At 38.2% G+C, this 25082-nt stretch overlaps 5 protein-coding genes across 6 annotated transcripts; 1 reads left to right on the forward strand and 4 right to left on the reverse strand.

The window, feature by feature from the left end:
* Positions 1-530: 530 nt before the first annotated feature.
* On the reverse strand, positions 531-4443 carry LOC128252931 (arrestin domain-containing protein 17). Its single transcript, XM_052981160.1, has 3 exons — positions 4295-4443; positions 1215-2183; positions 531-1155 (listed from the first exon to the last, which is right to left on the reverse strand). The coding sequence occupies exons 1-3, from the start codon at positions 4404-4406 to the stop codon at positions 1004-1006; spliced, it is 1233 nt and encodes a 410-aa protein (XP_052837120.1). The 5' UTR covers positions 4407-4443; the 3' UTR covers positions 531-1003.
* A 524-nt stretch (positions 4444-4967) lies between these two features.
* LOC128252928 (arrestin domain-containing protein 3) lies at positions 4968-11849 on the reverse strand. Its single transcript, XM_052981156.1, has 4 exons — positions 11271-11849; positions 10869-11194; positions 9915-10563; positions 4968-5671 (listed from the first exon to the last, which is right to left on the reverse strand). The coding sequence occupies exons 1-4, from the start codon at positions 11380-11382 to the stop codon at positions 5283-5285; spliced, it is 1476 nt and encodes a 491-aa protein (XP_052837116.1). The 5' UTR covers positions 11383-11849; the 3' UTR covers positions 4968-5282.
* Positions 11850-12163: 314 nt separating this feature from the next.
* Positions 12164-14109, reverse strand: LOC128252933 (uncharacterized). Its single transcript, XM_052981162.1, has 3 exons — positions 13726-14109; positions 12855-13622; positions 12164-12792 (listed from the first exon to the last, which is right to left on the reverse strand). The coding sequence occupies exons 1-3, from the start codon at positions 13841-13843 to the stop codon at positions 12608-12610; spliced, it is 1071 nt and encodes a 356-aa protein (XP_052837122.1). The 5' UTR covers positions 13844-14109; the 3' UTR covers positions 12164-12607.
* A 92-nt stretch (positions 14110-14201) lies between these two features.
* On the reverse strand, positions 14202-19990 carry LOC128252926 (arrestin domain-containing protein 17). 2 transcript variants are annotated; one of them, XM_052981152.1, is made up of 5 exons: positions 19249-19990; positions 18055-18407; positions 17063-17900; positions 16345-16461; positions 14202-15315 (listed from the first exon to the last, which is right to left on the reverse strand). In XM_052981152.1, the coding sequence occupies exons 1-5, from the start codon at positions 19361-19363 to the stop codon at positions 15176-15178; spliced, it is 1563 nt and encodes a 520-aa protein (XP_052837112.1). In that variant the 5' UTR covers positions 19364-19990; the 3' UTR covers positions 14202-15175. The 2 variants fall into 2 exon arrangements, with proteins under 2 accessions (XP_052837112.1, XP_052837111.1); XM_052981151.1 differs by having other exon boundaries at positions 16282-16461.
* A 3860-nt stretch (positions 19991-23850) lies between these two features.
* Positions 23851-24954, forward strand: LOC128252937 (pyridoxine/pyridoxamine 5'-phosphate oxidase). The gene is made up of 3 exons (XM_052981168.1): positions 23851-23980; positions 24042-24101; positions 24163-24954. Coding segments are annotated over exons 1-3 (741 nt in total). The 5' UTR covers positions 23851-23979; the 3' UTR covers positions 24843-24954.
* Positions 24955-25082: the final 128 nt, after the last annotated feature.

The raw sequence follows: 25082 nt of genomic DNA on the forward strand, positions 1-25082 counted from the left end.
CAAAAAAAAAAAAACGGTCCAGTTTTGTGGAAAACCTTTCATTTTGTGCACTACTGTTATTTGTGTCACACAACCCAAAAAAACTTTAGTTTTCTTTCTATAAAAAAAAAAGAAAAAAGTTTCAAACAAAAACTTCTGATATCAAACAAAACCACTTCTTGACGAGATAAGAATAAAGTGACAATCGCACCTTCAATTTCAAAAACTTTTGCTATCAAATTTTGTGCCGATTATAATTTACTATAACAAAAAATTAACTTTTATTAGTTTCGTATTAAGCACAAAGCTGCACAATAAAATCAAGCTTTGCTGTTAAAAAGCAGCGTGCTGAACTAGAAACTAATTTAATAAATTAACATTACACTGACCTTGTCAAAAGATGCTTTTGTTTGATAAACTTTATAGGGTAGGAAATGCATCCCTCTACCTGTTACACACTTTTCAACGGCTACTCTACTCTTCAAGTATCTGGTATAAAAAGTTGTTTCTGTTCAAAAAAAGTTTATTTAAATTATGTACAAAAGCATTTAATATAAATTGCAAGTTACATTTCATACTTATTACCTCGATATGATTTTAAGATTTTAAATATTATTTTTATTAAAAATGATAGTAAAATTTATTATTTTAATATTGAACTCCAATAAATAAAACTAAATCGTCGGCGAAACATTTTAAGTCTATAGGGTTAATACAGTTGATAATTGTTTTTGAATCCTTTACATTAAACATATCATAATTAATCATCATACAAAGGAGTTTTTTCTTAATTTAAAATTTCATTATTAAATTTGTACATCAAAAGATTGTTAAAAATGTTACAGTATATTTAAATTTAACATATTATTTTATTTAATTATTTAAATATTGAACTCAAATAAATATTTTGAATTTTGCTGATACCATACTTAAGACTAATTTGTAGGCGAAATGTATTAAGTTTATAGGTAAAAAGAGTTGGTTCCACTATTGTTTTCTCTGTGTACTCAGTGTAGCCATGCAATCAATGGGACTTGACTTCCTCCGATTGAGTCTGCTCCATTTCGTAGTACACATAGCGTGGCCTAAAATCCAACTGCTCCCCGGACAAATAGGGTTTGTTGGTCTTGTTTAGATTGGTAGCGACCATGAACTCGGCTTCCCGAAAATTGGAAGCTACAGGAATGAAAACCCATATTTAATTTGGGATAATTAAAATCGGCAGAGAAACGTACCCAAAGAGGTCGTTGAAACGCTAAAATTTGGAGCCAATTTTTGCGCTGTTTCGGCGGGCGGAGTGGGTGTCGGAGCAGTGGCCTCCAGCGGCTCTTGCATTAGAAGTTTGCCCGGACAAGGCGGTGTCACGTTGCCAATGGTCACAGGAATCCGGGACGCAATGAGGCGTTTCTCCTGCAGAGTTCTCACCAGCACTTCCACCTCGTAGTTAAGCTGTATGCAGGCGCATCCTGCCAAACTCAAAGTGGCCGCAGTTTGGGGCACTTGCAGCATGTGAAGGTGTTGGAAATTCTCCAGTTCGCCGCGAGGCAGGCTATGAAGCTCGTGGCTGCTGCTCAGGATGGTTTGTCGCTCTTCTTTGGTCTCCATACGCTTGGGCTTGTTCCTCAGATGTGCCACATAGGTGCTGATCTGGACGAGGGAATAAATTACGTCTCGGAGTGGGAGTTTTCCCGGGTTGTGCAGCTTGACGTGAACGGAAATGCCCGCTCCTGGCGAATAGCCCTGTCTGGGAATCTGGAGCTGCAAGTGCAGTGGTTTCATCCAGAATTTCAGGCGAGGGGTCTGCTCGTGGATCTGCACTTCACTACCCCGTGTCTCCTGGATGAGACTGTTCTGCGGGAAAATCTGCAACTGCCGCACATTAAGAATCTCTAGCGGACGATCTGCACTACTGTGTATCAGCAGTTGGAGCGTGTACCGGATGTGACCGTGGGCCCCCTCGTAATTACCCGGACAGTTCTTGGGCAGTTTCACGTGGAAACCGTAGTTGTACGTGCCCGCTTCCATTATCTGGGGCTGTGATGCCTCCGAGCCCACAAAATAATCGATTTTAGCAAAATAATCCACGCGATAGTCAAAGTCCAAGCTCTGAATCTGCACTTGCGCCTCGGAATTCTTTGATTTCTTCTGCTTTTGGGGCTGCTGCCAGGCGGTTGCAGCATAGCCATTGGCCTCCAAACATATTGCTGAAATGTAAACGGTTGTAAAACTAAGTTTTTAAACAAATTTAAAAGTCAATATATGTTAATTTTGTATGTAACATGAATATATTATCCGATGGTCTTTTTATGCAATTATTTTGTGAAATGGGAAAATACGTATTTAGGCACCATTTCGTGTATTCGCTTGGACATGAAAGTTGACTATGAATTCAGACCAAATGCGTGAAATGGCGAAGAGCTACAAACATAACCCGCTATAAATAAGGTTGCTCTTTGAATGTTAGATTTTGTTATGTCTTCACTCAGCTTTATGTTAAAAAGTTTTCCTGTTCGCTTTGGCGATGGTAAAAGAACTGACGATCAGCTAAAATAATAACACAAGCAGAGTTGCCAGACATGTTAATGATATCTCTGCTAATATCAGCAGTTCAGAGATTCACTCGTTTACACCCAGGAAAATTCAACATTAAATAATTGACTGTTAGATTAATTTTCAAAATATAAACTTATTTAAAGTAAATTATAAACATGACAATGTCATGATTAACATATTTAATTGGTTTATCCAATAAGAAAATTGAAAATTTCAATTTTTTTTTAGTTTAGAACTAATTTTTTGCATTGGTTTAAACACAAAACCCTCGGAGCTAAATTAGAACCGAAATTATTTATTTCAAAGAGAAAATTTTTGGATTTACCATGATTTTTCTCTGGGTGTAGGGAATACTGAAAGTATGAGACGATTTTTGGTGAAATAAAAATTTTTAGCTCGGTAATAAAGCGGTGACTTTAAAATGGAAAAATTTTATATTTTTGTCGATTAATGTAGTTGTGCCATAATTGCCTTAAAATTAACTACATTTTAAGTCCCACAGCTGAAATATTAACCTAGTAATTGTCTACACCCAAACAAAGAACTGAAAGTTTAGTTTTATTATTTGTGTCTTAAAATTAAACCACAGACAGTATTTAAGTAAAGGTATTAATTAAGTACTAATTAATGTAACACCTCAACTTTTTAGTTTCATTTCTGTGCCGAAGAGTCTAAAACGGTAGTCTATACTTTCGAGGTATTTATTTAAAACTCATATTATTGAGAATATGATATCCGCCCCAATAGTTTAAAATTCATTTAACAATAGTCTAGTTTTTATGAACATTTTTTTTTGGGTGTATAGTATCGGAGGCCGGCACATAATGTTATAATTTTCCTTTAATTATATTTTAACAATAGTGCGAATATTAACTACACTCAGTAGAAAAACACCTTAATTTTAGAAACAAAAGATTTTTTTGGCGCTGAAATAATACGTTGTATTCCTAAAATGGACAGTAACGATAAATACCTGGTGGGTTTCTTCAATAAAAATGTTAAGAAAAAATGTTTTCTGAATCTGGGTGTCCAACTGCACCGGAAAATCAAGGTTTGATAACTGGAAAATTATTTTGTAAGCCATTGTTAACGCAAAGGGCAAGTATTTTTGAACAATTCCAAGGCATCAGCATAATAAATTGGTAAATTGTTTAATCCATTTCATTTTACGATTGCAAAACACTAGTTTTCAATAAGTGCAACCTTTTATATATATTTTATATCTGTAAAATGATCAAATTTATGTAATAAACTGGGAACAACACTAAAATTAATGGATTAGAGTGCTTAAAAAACATAAAACAAAAATTATAACTTTGCTGGTTTTTTAATTTTTATTTTTGGTTTTTCGAGATATGATAATGGTTTATTATTTCAGAACTGCTATTGTATTTAAATGTTTTTACAATCGGACGGCTAAATCATATTGCTCGCATGGAAAAAACGGGATTAACAAACAAAAAGTTTTACTCTTTTTTTTCTTTTTTTTGTATTTCAAACTTTTTCAATCTTAAAAATTCATTGGCATATTCACAGATTTAAGAAGCCACGCGAATTTCTTAAATTCGTGCTTATCTCTTCTGAGTGTATGAAAATACTTTCAGCAATCGATAAGCATTAACGGTAGCTATTTGCAATTCGACAATCACTATCAGTAAATTATTTGCCAGACCCCAAGCAAAACTAGATCTTGATCGGTGAGTCACTGGCACTCGGTGGGTCTTTTGAACAGGGTAGCCCCATGAGTCACGATCTCACTTACCTTTGATTAAAGCACGCTCCGAAAGGGTCAGATAAACGTGACCATTGACTGTCTCTCCGGCCCGATAAGACCCCCGGGGATTGTCCAACTGGATGTCACAGCGGTGGCTCATCTTCAGCACTGTCCTCTATGTTAACGGCTCGACTTCTAACCGATGTCTGGCAGTTGTTGACAATATGCTCGCCCATTAAGAACGGAGCTCAACACGGCCTTATCGGCTATACTAGGTGTGAATGCTACCATGGCTATGGCTATTATCGCCAAAGCCGTTATCTAATCTGGCCTAGGACGCTGCCAGCGAAGTGTGGCGGGTGACAACTGTTATCTGGTATCAATCAATTTGTAATTTAATTAAAGTGCATTACATCGGACGGCAGGTGTAGCCTACATATGAGCGGCAAGTTCAGGCGGATGACGGGTTCAAGGACACCCTTTATAAGGAGTCTTTAGCTGATGTACATTGTTTCACACCTGGCTATTAAAAATATGCATATCAAACAGCTACCAGTTACTTTTGAATGCCTTAAATAGTTATGTTCTCATAAATAAATATAGATGTCTTACAAGGAAACTATAAAGTTGCCAGTTCGATTTAAAAAAATGAAATTTATTCTCTGAAAAGTCCCACCAACTACACAATGACAAATGCAATTATCAAACTGATTGGTTTGTATACTGCATATATTTGTTGTCCACTTAAGAACGCATTAATCGGTACTTAGGATAATTAGTAAATGTATCAAGTCGAATATTTAAACAGTAAATTTGTGATGGATGTAAAAAAGCGGTATGTTAGAACGTTGGCACTCAATAAGTTCGATTAAATCAATTTTGCATTATACGCGATTGTACAAATCTGCGCCATAAAAGCTCACTAAAACTAGACGACGGACTAGAATCTTGCCTAAAATCCTGTTTAAGCCTTAGTCTTGAACACTTAAGTTACTTGTTACTTGGGATGGTAATACGTTTTAAAGACACTCTTTCGTTAGAACAGGTGTTCGTCCTGCAGCTCCTCCTCGACCTCCGCAATCCGGGCCCGGTGCACCTGGGCAGTCACATCCAGGACCTCCGTCTCCGTCTCCCCCCCAGCATCAGCCTCTTGCTCCTGCTCCACAACTTGCTCGGACAGTGGACCGCAGAGCGATCCAAAAGTGTCCAGACTTCGGCCCGTGTGGTCCGTGTTCAGGGAGCCGTACGACCGGTACACGTGCATGTCCAAGCCGGAGTCCTCCATTCCGTGAGCTGGGGCAGTCCCGATTAGTGTGCTGAAGCCGGGAAACTTCGGTAAGTGAATGCGCTGCAGCACCACTGCGTGGTTACTCCCCAAAGTCTGCTGACTGCCTGCCAAAGTGGCAAAACTGAATGAGGGTGGAACTGCAAGTAGAAAGGAAAAAAAAGAACCAGGTCTTAGATCTTATCCATTTTAGATACAGCTATCTTTCATTCTTTATTTTCTTTACTCATCATCGTAACTGTACAAATATGAACTTGTTATTTGATATGCTCGTCATATTGAGCTCCGAAACGACAATCACAATAATTCTTTATCTAACTGATTTAAGTGTATAGGCAAATAAAAGATATTAATATGGGGGCGTATGAAATTATTTTTCGTATTGTTTACCTTATTTTAGTGTACTAAATAGATTTTAAAGTCAAGTGTGTCGTTGGGCTGGATCAAGTTTAAACAAAATCAAACTATAATCTCTTATGCATAATTTTGTACTTTTACAAATTTTTGTTGAGTCGTATACAAATTATAATTCTAGTCAGAAGTTTGCAAAGCAGTTAAAAATACATTTACTTAATGCACGTTTTCATAAATGGGAGCTATCGGCTTGCTTAATGTTAAATTTTACAAAATTTTAGTAAGCCAAGAATCCAAAAAAATGGGTAAATTATGTGATGTAAATTATATTTTGGATTACCAGCCGTGTAAGCTTTGACCTACATTCAATGGAAGTATAAAAAATGATTTTACTCTTAATAACTTTTGTATTTCTTTTGAAAAGCACTTGTGGTGTTGTCAAAAAGTCGATCTAGCCATGTCCGTCTGTCCATCCGTCTGTCCGTCCGTTTATATGCAAACTAGTCTCTCAGTTTTAAAGCTATCTGCATAAAACTTTCACAAAAGTTGTCTTTCTATTGCAGGTAGTATATAGGTCGGAACGAGACGGATCGGACGACTATAGCATATAGCTCCCATAGAAACAATCTGAAAAAATAAATTAAAAAAAACTATAACTTTGGCGTTTTCTAATTTTTTTTTTAGTTCTTCGAGATATATTAATGGTTAAATATTTCAGAATTACGGTTTAAATTTCAATAAAATCGGACGACTATAGCATACAGCTCCCATAACAATCGAAAAAGTAAATAAAAAAAAATTATAAAATTGCTGTTTTTATACCCTTGCAGAGGGTATTATAATTTCAGTCAGAAATTTGCAACGCAGTGAAGGAGACGTTTCCGACCCTATAAAGTATATATATTCTTGATCAGCATCACTAGTAGAGTCGATCTAGCCATGTCCGTCTGTCCGTCCGTCTGTCCGTCCGTCCGTCTGTCCGTCTGTCCGTCCGTTTCTACGCAAACTAGTCTCTCAGTTTTAAAGCTATCTGCATGAAACTTTCCCAAAGTTGTCTTTCTATTGCAGGGAGTATATAAGTCGGAACGAGCCGGATCGGACGACTATAGCATATAGCTCCCATAGGAACAATCGGAAAAATAAATTTAAAAAAAATATAACTTTTCTATTTTTTAATTTTTTTTTTAGTTCTTCTTTCAGAATTACGATTTAAATTTCATCAAAATCGGACGACTATAGCATATAGCTCCCATAGGAACAATCATAAAAAAAAATAAAAAAAATTAATAACTTTGGTGTTTTTTAATTTTTTTTTTAGTGTTTCGAGATACAGTAATGGTTAAATATTTCAGAATTACGTTTTAAGTTTTATCAAAATCGGACGGCTATAGCATATAGCTCCCATAGGAACAATCATAAAAATAAATAAAAAAAATTATAACTTTGGTGTTTTTTAATTTTTTTTTTTAGTGTTTCGAGATATAGTTATGGTTAAATATTTCAGAATTACGTTTTAAATTTCATCAAAATCGGACGGCTATAGCATATAGCTCCCATAGGAACAATCATAAAAATAAATAAAAATAAATTATAACTTTGGTTTTTTTAATTTTTTTTTTAGTGCTTCGAGATATAGTATTGGTTAAATATATCAGAATTACGGTTTAAATTTCATCAAAATCGGACGACTATAGCATTTAGCTCCCATAGGAACAATCGTATAGCTGCCATAGGAACTATTGAATAATTAAGCTGAAAATCATCATAGCTTCAATGTTTTTCAACATACACGCAAGTAAATCATAATTTTAACGTTTTCAAGAGTATTTAGTTTTTGAAATAGCTGCAAGGAAGACTTTAAAGCTAAACTATGTAGGAATAAGGAAACCAGCTTCTGCAAGCAAATCTCCTTCAGCAAGCCGAAGTTTATTTACCTTTGCAGCTATTCCAAAATTAAATTTATTTTATTAAACAACAATAATCCTTGTTTTATGCTTTTATGTTATGATATTGTTTGGAAATTCTAGCCAATGCAGCGTTAACTACTGTGGACTGAGAAAAGTATCTGTTTTTGTTGCACAGTAACTTTTATGTACCAAAAGTTAGGAATCTTGGGGGCTATAAAAAGTGAAACAAAAATCGTTAGAGCCGTTTTTAAGTAATCTGCAAAAAAAGTGTGAAAAGAAATTACAAATAAAATAGTTTTAAAACTATTGTATTTAGACCAATTTTTACGGCGGTATGTTTAGCATTTGACAATACCTTTTTATCGACGTGTAATTTTACTAGCTTAGAAGTTATGGGCGTGTTTGAGAAAGATGTATGAAGATAACTTTCAAAAAAGCAATGGATAACAATCAAGCGAAAAATATGAAAATTGAGTATGAAATACTTAAATTTACTACGTTGCTAAGCGTTTCCGACCCTATAAAGTATATATATTCTTGATCAGGATCAATAGCCGAGTCGAAATAGCCATGTCCGTCTGTTCGTCCGTCTGCCCGTCTCTATGAACGGTAAGATCTCGAAAACTATAAAAACTAGAGGTTTGGGAGGTTTGAATTGAAGATTTGAATAATTCATACACAGCGCAACTTTATTCTAAAACGGAGTCCACAAATCGCGAAATCACTTTGTTATGGTCCATAAATATTAACTCTAATTATTTGATATTTGCCATTTATGTTTAGCTAAGACGTCACTGAATATTTGAAAAATGGAGATCGAGCATGAAGAGCAGCGGAAACACATACATATAAATTTGTGTGTATATTTATTTCGAAATTTGTTAGCTGACTAACGGGTATCTAATAGTCGTGGAACTCGTCTATAGCGTTATCTCATGTTTTTTACGAACATTCTGGCCCAAAGATTATTTTTAGAAGGAATATTTCTTTCCTGGCTCTATAAAATTTAATAACATTGTTTATTTTACACATATTGAGTGTATACTCTGTTTTTCCGCTGTCTCGTTCAAAATTATTGTTCCACTTATATCCACTTATAATAGAAGATTTTCAATGGTAAAAAAACCTGACGTGCCACTTTTATTTTGTGTTTTACAGCTGTTTAAAAGACATGAAATTCATAAAGATAAATTCAATTTACTAGACTACATGAATAATATACATAAGACATGCCAGCTGTTTTAAAACAATAACGGAAATAAGAAGTCAAGTTCATTTTAAACAAGAAAGGAAGCAAGCCAAAGCTTATATACCCTTGCGGCTATTTAAAAAATTAAATATTCTTGAAAACATTAAAATTATGATTGACTTGCGTATATATTTAAAAATGCTTATTCATTTTTCGTCACAAATTTTATATCAGATATTTTTCTTTTACAAACAAAAACGTCTGATATCAAACAAAAACAAATCTTGACGAGGTAATAAGAAAGTGACGATCGCACCTTCAACTCCAAAATCTTCTGATATCAGATTTTGTGTAGATTATTATTTACTTTTTTTATTGCAGAGGGTACACTAATTTCAGTCAGAGGTTTGCAATATCATAGCTGCCATAGAAACGTTAAAATAATTGATCTGAAAATTATAGAAGCATAAATGTTTCTAAATATGATTCGAAATTTTGATGTTTTAAAGAATTTTGAATTTGTGCAATAGCTGCAAGGGTCAATAATCTTTGGCTTGTCGAAGTTTGCTTCCTTTCCTGTTGCTATAAGGCTGATATTATTGTGCAACTTGGTGGCGAATATGAAACTAATTCAATAAAAATAAATTACATTGTTTTGGTAAAATAAATAATAATTGTCACAAAATCTGATATCAGATGTTTTTGGAGTTGAAGGTGCGATCGTCACGTTGTTATTACCTCCTCAAGAGGTGTTTTTGTTTTATTCTATTACAAAAGTATATACAAAAGTATATACAAAAGTATATACAAAAGTATATACAAAAGTATATACAAAAGTATATACAAAAGTATATACAAAAGTATAAGAAAAATTTTGTACGGCTGAAGTCACTATTATGGTTAAATTACTTTCAAGGTAGGGAACAAACTCACGGCAACTGTCGTACGAGGGCGGCTCATCGTCCTCGATCGCCTGGTGCGGCTCTTCGGTGGCCGCGTCCGCTTCCCCGCCAGATTCCTCCTCCACCGCTGGCGGTCGGGGGGTCACCCGCTCGATCAGGCGCTGTCTCTCTGGCGTGGGCGTCCTCCTCACCGGCTGCTGGGTGTGGACAGAGTGCCGGAGGTGCTGCAAGGAGGTGGTGCCCACGATGATGGGCACCGACAGGTCCGTGTCGTAGTGGAAGTAGCCCGTCTTCAGCTTCACCTGCAGCGTGTAGTGCAGGAAGACGATGTAGTTGGGATTGAGGGTGGATCGGGGCGTGTCCATGGGCACACAGATGCTGGACTCGTACTGCCGCTTGGACAGGCGCAGAGTGCGGTCCGAGATCAGCTCCTTGACCAGCGTCTTCGTGTAGAAGTTCCGCTTGACGGGCTTGCGCGACAGGAAGACGAAGTGCTGCTTGATGGACACCTCCACGCCGATGATGTCGTAGTGCGGCGACTGGTTGTCCACCTCCAATCGGAAGGGCACTTCCTGCAGGGGCGTGAATCCGGAGGCGGGCAGAACCAGGGTGGAGCAGATGGGACCAGAGACGCAGGGCCAATGGCAGAGATACTTGAGGTTTTCATCCTTCACAGGCAGCTGGTGTGTGGGAAAAGGAAGATTAGTTGCACGACTTAACACCAAACTGATATTCGCATTAAGTTATTTCTAAAACGGTGAGCTTTTTGTCGGTTTCGAATAAGACTATTATTAGTTATGCTATGATTGTTCAACTGCCTTTTTTAATAAGCTCGATTTTTAATAGCATTAGGCAAGTGAGCATGGGTGAACTGCGAAAAGTTGTGATTTCTTTCTAATATAGGCTTTGAAATGCACAGATTTACGCAAAACAACTGGGCTATGCATTTCCCGTTGGCCACCCACTACTAAACGATGTAACTCACTGCGAACTCCGTGTTGTAGTTGAGGTCCAGCGTCTGCACCACATTGATGGGCTTTCGGAAGACCTCGTCGAAGCCCCAGGGCTTGTCGATGGTCAGCGAGATGGTGTAGGCTATGTAGCCATAGGGACCCTTGCAGGTGCTGGGGCAGTCCGGGGGAATCCTCAGGGTGAGCACGTATACGTGGACGCCAGCCCGGAAGAGGGTGTTGTCGAACACATTGGTGCGGGAGTGTAGATATTGCTGGTGGCCCGAGTAATTAGCCGTCTCGCTCTTGCCGCTCATCGACCACTGAACCTTGGCCTCGCCCTCCAGGGTCACATACACGGCTGGGGATTGGGATTGGGATTGCAGAACATGTAGTGTCCCCAGTGGAACATGGACTCGGGAGTACTTTCAACCCACCATTGACCCGCTTCACCTTGTCCGTGCGCAGCAAAATGCGACCGCTGATGTACTCCCCACTGTTGTAGACCGGATTCAGGCGATCCAGCTGAAAGACGCAGGTGGTGGGCATGGCTGCGACACTTCCTTCCGGTTCGTGTTCACCAAATCGTCACTGTCACTTCATCACCACTGTGTTTTTCTGGGGCTCTGGAAACGGAGCACCGAGCAACCCAACTTCCACACAGCCAGACGCGCACTGAGTTCTGAGCTGCGAGTTCTTTGTCAGCATCCGACGCCATCGGGCTTTCGCTTTTCGGGGAGCGGAGGCGGCGTCCAATCAATAAGCTGGCGCCATGCGTCTGTGTAGCCGTCTACTGTCTGCTTCTGGTCTAATATTTCAGCGCGAAACGTTCGGAAATGGAGCAGCTTTGGGCCGTGGGTCCTTTCGGTTTCCTTTGTTTGGCTTTGGCCAGCGCACACACTCACGCACATAGCTCAGTGCCACAAAAATGGGGGACGAAAGCCAACGGGGCGGATGCTGGCGAGGTCAGGAGCCAATACACACTACATACTGTGGTACATTTCAGTTATTAGCATATATCAAGGCCCGAACGAGTGTCAACAAAAACATTGAATCAAGCAGTGCGTCACAACAAGCCCTGTGCTTTCGGGGTGCTGGCTGTAACCCTTTGGCCACTTTGTTGCCGCAAAACGTGGCACAATAAGGGCCTCGAAATAATTTGGGCACTCACTCCATTAATCTGGCATGCATAATTTCGATAATTAGAGCTTCCCAGTTGACTGAGGGCAAGTAAATGCGGCTGCATAAAATTAAATGGGCACAGAGAAAAAATTAGACTTAGGATCTTGATTGTTTGCGTCCATTTTTGTTTATTATAAGTAGCGTATAAACAACATTTCCTCGATTTTATATGAATTTATCTGTTTGAAAGTCGTTACTCAGTTAACCAATTTCAAAACAAATATGCCATCAACAGGTGGCGCTAATTTAAATTCAGTTGGCACTGTGAATAAAGAAGATGCGGCGCCATCTAGCAATCAGGTATATTTATCTTAAAGCGCTGACGATTCTAGACATTTTATACTTAATTCCTTAGTAACTCACTTTTTTTGTTCACTTTGACAGGTAAGAAAGGTGTTTTTTTTTTATCAATAAAAGAGTAACACGTACAAAAAAGATTTGTTTCGTAATTTTTAAATAAACATTATTTGTTTCTGTGTGCCACTTTTGAACACAGTTTATTAAGTTTCCTTTACCGCATTTTTCACGTTTATTTCCATCGAACTCTAAAAGTATCAATAACTTGACACTGAAATTCCAATCTCGGCACGTGTCAGGGTCCAACTTTCTTATAAAAGTATCGTAATGCTATTTGCACGTACGACTTTTTTCTCCTCGGGCCTTTTAGCAACTTGATGCGTTCACAATGTTTGGTCAGCGCCAATGAGCCAATTTCCGGGGATAAGCTCTGGGTCAGATCCTGATTAATTGGCTTCATTAGATCGCTCTGACTCAGGGCTGGAAGAAAACCAATATTTAATCATGGTGAGTGGGGAATTAGGCGGAAAAAATTGGCTCACCCATATTAACAAAGCAAAGTCGCGAAGATTCCATGGGGGAGTACATGAGTGGTGCTGCAGTAACCACAAATATAGGCAGTTTTAGGGGAGGGTCCAAGTAGTTAAGTGTCTCAATATAATAACTGATTTGTATAGGCTCCAACAGATCTGGGTGGCTCATAATGGGGGCTGTCAGAGGCAAGCGAAGGTTACTTATCAGGTCTAAAGACTCAGATAAAACTTGTACAACGGTTTTGGTCTTTGCACTGGGTTTCTGACATGTGTAACTGATTTTTTTACACAATCGGGTTAAGAGCTTCGAAGATCCATCCTTGGGATTTGTTTCATAGCTTACATTTTGACCGGGAACAAACACACTTCGGGACAGTGTAAGACTTATATTGGAGGTCTCCGTAATTTGGGGCTTAAGATCACTAAACTCCAGGCTCTTTCTTATCACCAGTCGCTGCTGAAAGCATTTGTTGTGTTTTCCCCTCCTTTCAAAAACAGCCTTAAGCATATACTGCACTTTGCCGAAGGGAAGACTGCAAGTAGCTGGCAAGTTTTCAGGGAGCTGGAACTTAAAGTCACCCAATTGAAAAATGCCAGGTTGTAGGCGTAGTCCACTAGTCAACTTCTTTGTTTGACTTATGTGAACCTTGGTGCCCTTGTAATCCACTTTGGCATTCTCCAAGATCCCGGTACTGTCATTATGTTCGATTTCCGGAGGACCATGTAGTGATTCCCGCCAGTGAACCGATGAGACTCCGTGGAGAGTTATACCTACGCCTGTCAAGGGAAAACAACAGTAAGATCAGATTGCTTACTATTTGTACAAGTCTCTATCTAATCACTAGACCAAATCATTTGCCTAATTGCTTCTCCGACTTACCCTCTAATTGAAAATGTTTTTTGCCGTCAACTGTCACAGTGAGTGAACCCGAAATTTGCTCGCCAGTGTAATAAATATCAGCACCACGCGATAAATAAAATGCACAATTTATTGGCATTTTCACTGCTTTTATAGTGGTGTGGTTCTAAATAATTCGCAATCACGCGACCGAGACTCCAGTTGCGACCTCGTCGACGGACGGCACACCAGAGACTGCGACAACTTGAAGTTGTCCGAAGCTGATGAAAGTCTGAAAAACTTTTTCCACACGAGTCGGCTTCATGTGAAACAGCTGCTGTTTTATTGCTAAATTGGCCCGAAGTCTGTTTTGGCTGTGACGACATACAGACATAATTTCAGTTTATGGCAAGGCTTGGTCGACTGAGATTTGTTACTGATTGTTCACCTAGCTTCTTTTCTGTTATCAGGATATGAGCCCATTCTCCATTTTAAGCAGTTCATCTTAAGCTTCGGGATATAGATATCATATTTTGTTTGTTTAGCTTTATTAAATTGGATTGAATCGAATTGAAGACAGTTAAGACTTAGGAATAGACTTATATGTTTGCTGATTAGACTGGCTTGAAAATCAGAGGAAGTACAAAGTAGTAAGAGGGCTTCACAATCTAAATTCAAACGCTTGTATATAAACTAGAGCAAAAGACACTTTTTATATTTAGTTACAAAATATATGTGTTAGTGGTTAGGTTGATGTGATGACTTGATTCAACTACAATAAGACTTTCGTGGGTGTAGCAATGTAAAATAATAAAAAACTAAATACAATTTGGCTAATCTTTCTTGTAAATTTCTCATAGATACTTTATAAATACAATATTCAATATTGATAAAAGTTAATTTCTTGTTTAATTTAGAGTCTCCTTTAGGTAAAATTGTGCAGATTTTGTTGGGGTTTATCTTAGTCTTAGGGCTAAAGGATTTCATTTAACTTTTCACTACGTTGTTCGTATATATGTTGCCAGCGATCACTTTGGTTCAGCCCTATATCTGTTTACAATTTGCAATATATTTTAAAAATAATAATAATTTGGGTTGTTTAAGATTAAAGATGAAATTAGACTCAGAAAAGAGCAGAGATTAGAAAAAGCAAAGGCTTGATAGAAGATAGGCAGGACAAAAAAATAAATAACCTGCGAGTAAAATTAAATGAATTTAAAAGTAAATCCATGTTAGTTTAGATAGTTTTAATATTTCTGCAAAATATATACCATTCTGTATTGTTTTATTTTTAAATGTGTCCGTTCTGCTGTCTTCAGTTCTCATTTACGGCTCAGACTTAAGAACTACTATACTATACGTTAGCGCCTTGGTTTGAATTATAGATTTTTATAATATTTTGATTTCCAGTAAATATGTAAGTGTTTTTGGAGATGCCTTGTAGGTTAACATTTGATGCAGCTCTTCGCAAATAATTTGATCCCAGGCCGTCTCATTTCTTTTCGCAGACGAAAAACTCTCCTACAGGTGCGTTCGGGGTCACCTCCTCATCCACTTCCGCTTCCGCTGGCACCGAATCCTGGCAGCTGAGTGTGAGACGCAGCTGGGCACTGGACTCATCGTAAAGCCTCTCTGGGGTTTCGAGATTCGAAGGAAGAAGGTGGTAGGGGACGTGAATAGACGGTACAAAATGTAGCATGTTTTGGGGCGGTAACAAGAGAATAAATTTACAAGTTAAGCACATTTTTAATATGTCTCTGCTCGGCTTAATCTTATTATTAAAGAAATTCATAGTAAGAAAAGTAGAAAAAGTTAAAAAGAACTTTAATAATGTACGAATAATGTTCTTAAACGGTAATTGGTTAATGTATCCGGCTTAAACTTTTAAAGACGCTCTAATAAAGCATCTACAATTTGATATTCGATTCAGAAATATACAAATATTTTATAATAATTTTTTAAGGTTTAAATATTAATAATAACCGAGTAATATTTTAACAACTTGATGTAAAGTATATGAAAATATAATTAGAATGGAAGGTAATGGAATAAGATATATGATATATTAAGATGGATCAAAAAGTTCTTATTTATTAAATTTAGTAAAAACTCTTGGATAATTTGATATAACATGTATATATAATTAAACGTGCGATTAATTTTGGTTCACAATTTTATATAATACGAATAAAATGTAATTTAATAATATAAGTGACGAGATTTAAATGGAAGAAGATAATAGGCTGAAAAGACGCACAGAACAAAGGGAATATTGTTAAACAACTCGGACGATATAAGGACAACGAATTGTAAAATGTGACAAAAGATTATTAATTTCTTTCATTTCCGGAACAACTAAGCGGACAATCTGAAATAAATTTTCACATTCCATATTATATCTCGACACTTTAACAAAATACAAGACATCTAAGAAAAATGCTCTAACTACTATTAAGTAAAGGAATAAACGAAGAATTTTCAGAAAAAGCCACTCAGCCATTCAATTATTGGTTCATTTTTGCTTTTTTTGGTAACATTTTTTGATAGTTTTGTATTGGAGGGGATTTTATGTGTCGGATTCATTAGAATCATCACTACCGGGCGGTATGGTCGGTGTCTCATAATCGTAATAGACCGGATAACGCGGCTTAAAGGGCTCACTTGTGGTAACATCAGCCTGAGCGGACAAAATGCTGCTCATGCTAACGTTGGTCAAGAACTCAGTATCATCGCTGAATTTCTCACTTAGAGCCATGGCATCTTCATACGATGGTGGCACTGCAAATAAATCCGGAATTAATGGTAAGTATTGTGCCTGGGATCATAAATGCCATTGCAGATGCCTTTCCTCACGAATAATTATTTAAGTTTCAAGTTTAGAAACGGTTTATTTTCTTATACCTAAACGACTTCAAGTAGAATTTAAAATCTTTATTTAAATTATCTATATTACTGATAATGTAAAATTGAATTGAAAATACTACAGTAATTGATAAGTAAAGTACTTCAAACAGAAACCAAGAAAGGAAGCAAACTTAAGCAAGCCAAAGTTTATATACCCTTGCAGATATTGCTTAGACTAAAAGTTCTTTAAAACACCTAAACTTCGATTTATATGCCTGAATGCTTAAAACATTGAAGCTATAAGGCTAGTTTTTTGTTTTGTTTTTTAATATTCCAATTGTTCCCATTGGAACTATATAGTCGTACGGTTTTAATAAAATTGAAGATACTTATAGGGTCGGATATGTCTCCATCTTTGCGTTGCAATAATATAATATAATATATAAAAATGTATGTCACTATAAACATTTTAATATCCTTCATAAGTTTTGAGTCCATCTGCAAGGACAAACGGGACGAGTGTCCGGTGGCTTACTCATGGGTATATAGTCCGGGGGATTATCGCTATCGCTGGTCACCAATATCGCTGGCATGGCCGTGGGCCTGAGGGCGGCAGTTGTTGGCGTTGATGAGGGCGTGGAGCTCGTGGGCGTGGGACTTGCGTTTACTATCATATTCATATTGCTATTGGTCGGCAGTAGTCCACCCGCAAAGCGTCCATGATTGTTGTTGTTGATGCTGCTGAGGTGTTGCTGCTGAACTGAGGCACCTGTCCGGTCCCGATCCCGATCGCGATCCCGATCCCTGTCTCGATCCAGATCAGCGTTCCTGTCGCGCTGCTGCGTGGACATTTGTAAATTTTGACTAGCTACTTGGTGCTGTTGCTGCTGGCGATTGAATCGCAGCAGGGCCTCTGGGCCATCCATGATCGGAATGCTGCCGATGGTGAGCGGAATCTTGAGCTTCAGCTTCCAGTGGAACTCCGTGGGGTTCACGATGATCTTAATCGAATAGTTAACACTAATGGGGCACGTGGGCTTCACCGAAGTGGGCGGAATCGAAGGCAGGTCCAGATACCCTCGGTACACCTTCCGCGACCATCGCAAAACGTTTCCGAACTGCTTCCGGGCGATCAGGTGCTTGTCGTAGCGGTACTCGTGCTGCGGATCGTGCGACTCGTAGCTCACCTCCTGCTTCAGCTTCACCTCGCACTCGGTGATGTCGATCGAGGACTCGTTGTTGATGTACAGCACGAAGTGGATCTTCTGGCCGGGTGCATATCCGCAGTACGGCGTCGAGAACTTCACCGTCAACGGACCCGTGGGGCAGCAAAAGCTCCAGAAGCGCTTCCGATCGAGAATCTCCAAAGGCACCTGTAAGAATGGGTTTTGTATTAAACATTATCCTTGTAACCAATATGAAATTAGTTTATGTTTGAAGTTGTTGGGTATTTATCAAGATTACTTACAGATTTGTTAGTTAAGTTACTTTGGACTCGCAAAGGGACAGTTGCCTAGATCTACCTACCCTGTAAATGGCGTCGGCATTCAGGTCCAAGGGTTGTATCACGGTAAATGGCAGCTTGAAGACCTTCGGGTAGCGACCGGCCCGCTCGATGGTCGTGATGATCTCGTAGTGAATCTGGCCGTACTTGCCATCGAAGGACGTGGGCAGGTTGTCGGGCAGAATGACGTGGAAGGTGTACGAGTACTCGCCGGCCGGCCAGTCGATGCTCGAGTTGTTCGCGCAGGACCCGAGGACGTAGGACCGCGAGGACAGGTACGATCGGTAGGCGCGGCACATGGCTCGCTCGCTGTCGCGCGGATATCCCTTTTTTATCCAGCGTATCTTGGCATAGCCGCTGACGGTGACGTGGATGCCTGAAAGAGGATTACCCCACCCCGCCCTCTGTGACTTAGGACTGCCGAATTGAATTGCAAGTTTCACACACTCGAAATAAGGAAATAACCATCTCAAATTCATTTAATAGACTGTTCCTAATTTTTGACAAAAAAAATGAAAAGTTGTTCTTTGAACATTCCTATTTTCCATTGAGGATCGAGGTTCTTTTTGAAAGACTTTATACGAATTTATAAAATTAGTTTTAGAAAATGGTGTTCTTTTATTATGACAGAAAATTTCGAGATAATTAAAAATTTAGCTCATTTAATATGATTTCTTTCTTACGTTTAGTAACTTAGAAAACAACATCATTTTACTAAACCTTCTAATACGTTTTACAATTTATATTATAAAAGTGTATTTTCGAATGCAAATACAATTCAACTAGTAAAATAATCAACGAAAGAAAATATTATATAATATGTAGCAACTAGTCCCATTTTGCAACTTTTAGGGCAACTACTTTCCAAGTGTACTTTGGCTATACACAAAAGAGTAACAAATACCCTTGCCTTTAACGAGTTCATGGATAAATGAAAATGGCGGCATGCCAAGAGGAGCACAAGAGCTGCAGACTATCTCACTGTGACAGCCACAACTGCCATACATATTTATGGGGCGGGGGCCAGAAGCCACAATTAATAGCACGGCACGTTCGAAACGGCGTCCGGGGAAAAAAACATTTTAATATTGCCATTAGCTGATGTTGTCGTGCATTCAAGTGCAACCGAATGGCCGCACCGAAGTGCCAAGTGACCGCATCAACCATACGCCCCGTGACTCATGGGCGGCATTTTTGTAGTATACATTTGGGCTCACCTTTAATGCGTTTGGTGGCGTCGACGCTGAGATCAACAACTCCGGATAGCTCCTGTCCGGCATAGTAGACACCTTGTGGATTATTATCAAATGATATAAGGCACTCAATGGGCATATATTGCTATATAGTTGTCGTGTGTGTTTGTGTGTCTTCCGCTTGATACCCCCTGTCTGTCTGTGTGTGTTTGTGTCTGTCTGTGTGTGTCTGTGTCTGTGTGGGTTGCTTTGGACTGTGCAAAAGCAAGCCACAGTTGTAAAAATATCACTTTTCCCTTGTCGGCTGGGTAGTATAAATCGAAGTATTTGGGAAATGGGCTGGTTCGTTCATTTGATATTCGCTATCAAGCCATTTGCACTTCGCCTTTGTCGCCTTTGTGACACTCGCGCTGCATTTCCTCGACACCCCGCGGCCTACACACATGCACACGGAAAATTTGTGAACGCTTTCCACGGCCCACCGACCATCCGACCTCAGAATTCTTTCCGCCGTAACCTACTTCTCTTTGCACGCACCCAAACGACGGGCAATCACTTGACGGGTCTATGCGAATGCTGCAACTATTCACAACATTAGCACGGGCGAGGAATATTAATTAATTTTGCTGATTTCCCGTGGCCCTTTGTCCGTCTGTCTGTCTGTTGTCTGTCGGTTCGTCCGCCTATCCCCAAGTTTTCTGGCTTGGCCTTTAGTTTCGATTCAATTCAATTCGCTCGCAGCTCACAGCAAACACGTCCAGCAGCCGTTCGTGTTGGATTTGCTCTATCCGCATGTCATCATCGTCGCGAGGTCCCAAGCCCCAGCCCCCAGCCGAGCGCAGGATATACGTACTCGGACGCTCGTGCGGAGCCGACAGGACTCGCCGCTTGCCGCTCTCCGCTCTCCGCTCGCCAAAACAACAACCCCCAGAGAGTGGGCCAGCGAAAGCCGTCGAGCTGAGAGCCACGCACACGTGCTGGCGTTGTTGGTTTTTCTACATATTTTTCGCATTAGCCTAGGCCCTTTTCACAATGCACACTGGGCCAGCGGGTCCGACTTTTGGCCAAAAGACCGCTATTTTTTTTTTCGAAAATGAATAAAAAACAAGAAGGAAAGCAAACTTCGGCAAGCCGAAGTTCATATACCCTTGCAGCTATTGCATTAATTAAATACTTTTGAAAACATTTAAATTATGATTTACTTGAGTATGTGCTAAAAAAAAACATTGAAACTATGATTATTTGCAGCTCAATTATTAGATAGTTATTTTATATATTTTTATTATTTCTATGGGAGCTATATGCTATAGACTTCCGATTTTGATAAAATTTATACCATAATTCTGAAATAATTAAACATTGCTATATGTCGAAGAACTAAACAAAAAATTAAAAAACAGAAAAGTTATAATTTTTATACCCTTGCAGAGGGTATTATAATTTCAGTCAGAAGTTTGCAACGCAGTGAAGGAGACGTTTCCGACCCTATAAAGTATATATATTCTTGATCAGCATCACTAGGAGAGTCGATCTAGCCATGTCCGTCTGTCCGTCTGTCCGTCTGTCCGTCCGTTTATATGCAAACTAGTCTCTCAGTTTTAAAGCTATCTGCATGAAACTTTCCCAAAAGTTGTCTTTCTATTGCAGGTAGTATATAAGTCGGAACGAGCCGGATCGGACGACTATAGCATATAGCTCCCATAGGAACAATCGGAAAAATAAATGAAAAAAAATTATAACTTTGCTGTTTTTTAATTTTTTGTTTAGTTCTTCGACATATAGTAATGGTAAAATATTTCCGATTTAAGGTTTAAATTTCATCAAAATCGGACGACTATAGCATATAGCTCCCATAGGAACAATCGGAAAAATAAATGAAAAAAATTATAACTTTTCTGTTTTTTAATTTTTTGTTTAGTTCTTCGACATATAGCAATGTTTAATTATTTCAGAATTATGGTATAAATTTTATCAAAATCGGACGTCTATAGCATATAGCTCCCATAGAAATAATAAAATATATAAAATAACTATCTAATAATTGAGCTGCAAATAATCATAGTTTCAATGTTTTTTTTTAGCACATACTCAAGTAAATCATAATTTAAATGTTTTCAAAAGTATTTAATTAATGCAATAGCTGCAAGGGTATATGAACTTCGGCTTGCCGAAGTTTGCTTTCCTTCTTGTTTTCATTTATTTTTCCGATTGTTCCTATGGGAGCTATATGCTATAGTCGTCCGATTTTGATGAAATTAAAACCGTAACTCTGAAATATTAAACCATTACTATATCTCGAAGAACTAAACAAAAAATTAAAAAACAGCAAAGTTATAATTTTTTTTCATTTATTTTTCCGATTGTTCCTATGGGAGCTATATGCTATAGTCGTCCGATTTTGATGAAATTTAAACCTTAAATCGGAAATATTTTACCATTACTATATGTCGAAGAACTAAACAAAAAATTAAAAAACAGCAAAGTTATAATTTTTTTTCATTTATTTTTCCGATTGTTCCTATGGGAGCTATATGCTATAGTCGTCCGATCCGGCTCGTTCCGACTTATATACTACCTGCAATAGAAAGACAACTTTTGGGAAAGTTTCATGCAGATAGCTTTAAAACTGAGAGACTAGTTTGCATATAAACGGACGGACAGACGGACGGACAGACGGACATGGCTAGATCGACTCTCCTAGTGATGCTGATCAAGAATATATATACTTTATAGGGTCGGAAACGTCTCCTTCACTGCGTTGCAAACTTCTGACTGAAATTATAATACCCTCTGCAAGGGTATAAAAACTACGTGTTCGTTTTTAATGTACATTAAGCTGATATATGCCAACATTTCTATGAATTTTCTTGGGCGGAATATTGCAATATTGAACAAGAAGTCGAAAAATCTAGTGAAATGATATGAATACTTAGCTGATCGATAAATTTATTAATGTCGAGTAAAATATATAATTAAGCTTGATTTTTTCCTTATTTTTAAAAGATCGACAAAAACATTTTTGCTATGGGATGCTTTTAAATTACTTACTTTTCGAGAATTTAAGTTTTAGGTAAGAACCTTATTTGAAGTAGAGGCAGTATAATGTCTAAAGCAGCGCAAAAGTATGCTTTCTTCAATTCTTTTCATACAAGAACTAAAATACATACAGAAAACATATTAAATTGCATACACTGAAGAGCCGTATGACGTCATCATTTTAATATTTAAAAAATAAATATATTGTTATTTACCTATATTATCATAAAGTTGTGTTCATCTTTTATCAAAAGTTTAAAAAAGAATTTTTTAAAAAAAGGGGTTTTTGTTGGATCGATTTTTTTTTACTAATATTGGCATCTCGGGATCCAAAAGACAACATTTTGAAAAATTAAATAAATCTTAATCCGCCTAATAATATTTATCGGTTGACATTTTTTTATTTGTTGTATCTTGTATTTAAAAGTGTGTTATAACAAATTGAATCCGTTTTCTCCATTATTTTCTAGAAATAAAATACGCAAAAAATTTAAATATTTTCCGACTTTGGTTGTAGATTTACCTTAGCAGGTTGAAAATTTTAATGTTTTGAAAAGATAATCTCCCTATACAGCTAGGGAGCTGACAGACTTTTGGCCAACAAATTACATTTCTGACCCAGTGCGAAATGGCAGGGTAACACATTATTTGTTTTGTGTTCGCAATTAGTTTTTCTAATATAAGTTTGCATTACTTAAAATTAAAATACTAATTCTTTACTTTGTACACCTACAGAAAAAAAATTTGAAAGTCCAAACATTTTCCCTTTGAATTAAATATTTTCGGTACTGAGAGGAGTTTTGTTTAAATCAAAGTGTGTAACACTCTCATTTTAGTATAATAAAATAATAATAATAATAATTTAGTTTTAAATTAAAAAAAAATTATATCTAAAATTTTCTTATTGGATAAACCGATTAAATATGTTAATAATACCATGGATTTTAAGTAAGTTTATGTTTTAAAAAACAATGTTACATTTAAATATTTTAATATTTAATACTCAATTATATTTTATCTGGGTGTACTCAGTTGATATACGAACTAGAGTTCAACTGGAACAAACTTTTCGGAAAACTTTAAAACAATTTGTATGTCAAACTTCTATCCAAGTTTTTGGAAAGCTTTTTCTGTTCCATCGTGCTTCATCGGGCTAGACCCTACGAAGTTTAATGCCCTACAGTTCCAGTTTTGCTTTGTAGGAATCACAAAATTGCAATTTATTATTTAATTGTTGTAAAAATTCTTTTGAAAATCATTTTTGTAAAGCTTTCCGTACTAAAAGTAATTTCTAACGTAATGTGACCGCATTTTGACATACCCACTTTTGAAATTGTGGTGTTTGAAATGTAGGAAGTATTTGCAACAACAAATCTTTAAAGAGTCGGAAATGTATCCTTCACTGCGTTTCAATACAAAATGCCTTTATCCTTGAAACTCGATCAAATCGAAATGAAATTTTACGGGTAGTTTTATTACGTATTTCAAAAATTATATTTTTCGCGGGCTTGCCCACGATGTGCTCGATAGATTTGTTCGATAGTTGAGCGATAGCTGTAGCTGCCACCCCTGGCAAAAGCAATCTATTTCTAGCAGGGTGGCAACTCCATCGCAACCAGCTGTTTTTCTACAAATGTTATTATTCGCACACAAATTTGCGATTTAGCGGCGGTAGATAACGATTTTACCAGCAGATAAGCTCAAAGTTGACCTTCAATAAGTACGTGTTGTTGTGGCCTGTGAGGGTGGAACTAATCAAACCATAAACCCCACAAAAACAGTGAAGTTCCTGCAAACCGTTCGCAAGATGAGCCAAGAAGTCTCTGAGCTGCAGCTTTCGGGTGTGTAAGTTGAATGATTTTCAGACGTTTTAGTAAAATCGATGCATATTTTTGATTATAGCACTTCGGCTAAAGTACCATGAACGCAAGGACGCTTTCCTGGAGGAGAATATCAAGGTGAAAAACCCGTTTTGCGTGTTCCGCGATTGGCTGGAGCTGGCCCTAAAAACACCTGAGATTCTGGAGCCCAATGCCGCCGCCTTGGCCACCGTCAGTGCCGAGGGAAAGCCGTCCAATCGATATGTCCTGGTCAAAGAAGCCACCACAGAGGGATTCACGTTTTTTACCAACTACAGCAGTCGCAAGGCGGACGAGATCAAGTCCAATCCCAATGTAGCCATATCCTTCTACTGGCTTCCTCTGCGGCGGAGTGTCCGCATCGAGGGCGTGGCCGAGAAGATTCCGCGGGAGGATTCCCTCAAGTACTTCCACCAGCGGCCCAGGGCCAGTCAAATCGGAGCCGCTGCCAGTCCGCAAAGCCAGCGGATCCCATCGCGAAACTACTTGGACGAGGTGGAGGCGGGAATCAAGGAGAAACTGGGTCCCGATGGAGAGGTTCCACTGCCCAACTGGGGCGGTTACCTGGTGCGCCCCAACCTCATTGAATTCTGGCAGGGCCAGACCGATCGCCTTCACGATCGTATCCGCTTCAGACGAGGTGCAAGCGTGGAATCCGATGTCGACGGAGAACTGGTCCACAAGGGAGAGGATGGTTGGGTGTACGAGAGATTGGCACCCTAAGCATGAGAATGTGGAAAACAACAACATATGTATGCATTCGCAATGTCTTCCAAATTTTGTTTAGATATGCTGGAAGTTTTCCAAATGTTAATGATCTTTTAGGAATAAAGGCTAATTGCTAATTAAAGGTACATATGTGTTATAATTAAAATGTATCTTTCCGACCTTTTCCGACCCTACCAACTATAGAATATATGTTCTTTATAGGGTCGGAAATGTCTCCTTCACTGCATTGCAAGG

The sequence above is a fragment of the Drosophila gunungcola genome, chromosome 3R (assembly GCF_025200985.1).
Source record: "Drosophila gunungcola strain Sukarami chromosome 3R, Dgunungcola_SK_2, whole genome shotgun sequence".
NCBI lineage: Eukaryota > Metazoa > Arthropoda > Insecta > Diptera > Drosophilidae > Drosophila > Drosophila gunungcola.

Coding starts and splice junctions, on each gene's coding strand:
- LOC128252928 (XM_052981156.1), bottom strand. CDS start 11,382: ATGCCCACCACCTGCGTCTTTCAGCTGGATCGCCTGAATCCGGTCTAC. Junction 11,195..11,270: donor CAAGGTGAAGCGGGTCAATG/GTGGGTTGAAAG, acceptor CCCAATCCCCAG/CCGTGTATGTGACCCTGGAG. Junction 10,564..10,868: donor ACTACAACACGGAGTTCGCA/GTGAGTTACATC, acceptor CCCACACACCAG/CTGCCTGTGAAGGATGAAAA.
- LOC128252931 (XM_052981160.1), bottom strand. CDS start 4,406: ATGAGCCACCGCTGTGACATCCAGTTGGACAATCCCCGGGGGTCTTAT. Junction 2,184..4,294: donor GGAGCGTGCTTTAATCAAAG/GTAAGTGAGATC, acceptor TTTACATTTCAG/CAATATGTTTGGAGGCCAAT. Junction 1,156..1,214: donor CGTTTCAACGACCTCTTTGG/GTACGTTTCTCT, acceptor TCATTCCTGTAG/CTTCCAATTTTCGGGAAGCC.
- LOC128252926 (XM_052981151.1), bottom strand. CDS start 19,363: ATGCCCATTGAGTGCCTTATATCATTTGATAATAATCCACAAGGTGTC. Junction 16,462..17,062: donor CCCGGACTATATACCCATGA/GTAAGCCACCGG, acceptor ATTTATTTGCAG/TGCCACCATCGTATGAAGAT. Junction 15,316..16,281: donor GACACCGACCATACCGCCCG/GTAGTGATGATT, acceptor TCGAAACCCCAG/AGAGGCTTTACGATGAGTCC.
- LOC128252933 (XM_052981162.1), bottom strand. CDS start 13,843: ATGCCAATAAATTGTGCATTTTATTTATCGCGTGGTGCTGATATTTAT. Junction 13,623..13,725: donor AAAACATTTTCAATTAGAGG/GTAAGTCGGAGA, acceptor TTCCCTTGACAG/GCGTAGGTATAACTCTCCAC. Junction 12,793..12,854: donor ACTTTGCTTTGTTAATATGG/GTGAGCCAATTT, acceptor GTTTTCTTCCAG/CCCTGAGTCAGAGCGATCTA.
- LOC128252937 (XM_052981168.1), top strand. Junction 24,102..24,162: donor CTCTGAGCTGCAGCTTTCGG/GTGTGTAAGTTG, acceptor TTTTGATTATAG/CACTTCGGCTAAAGTACCAT.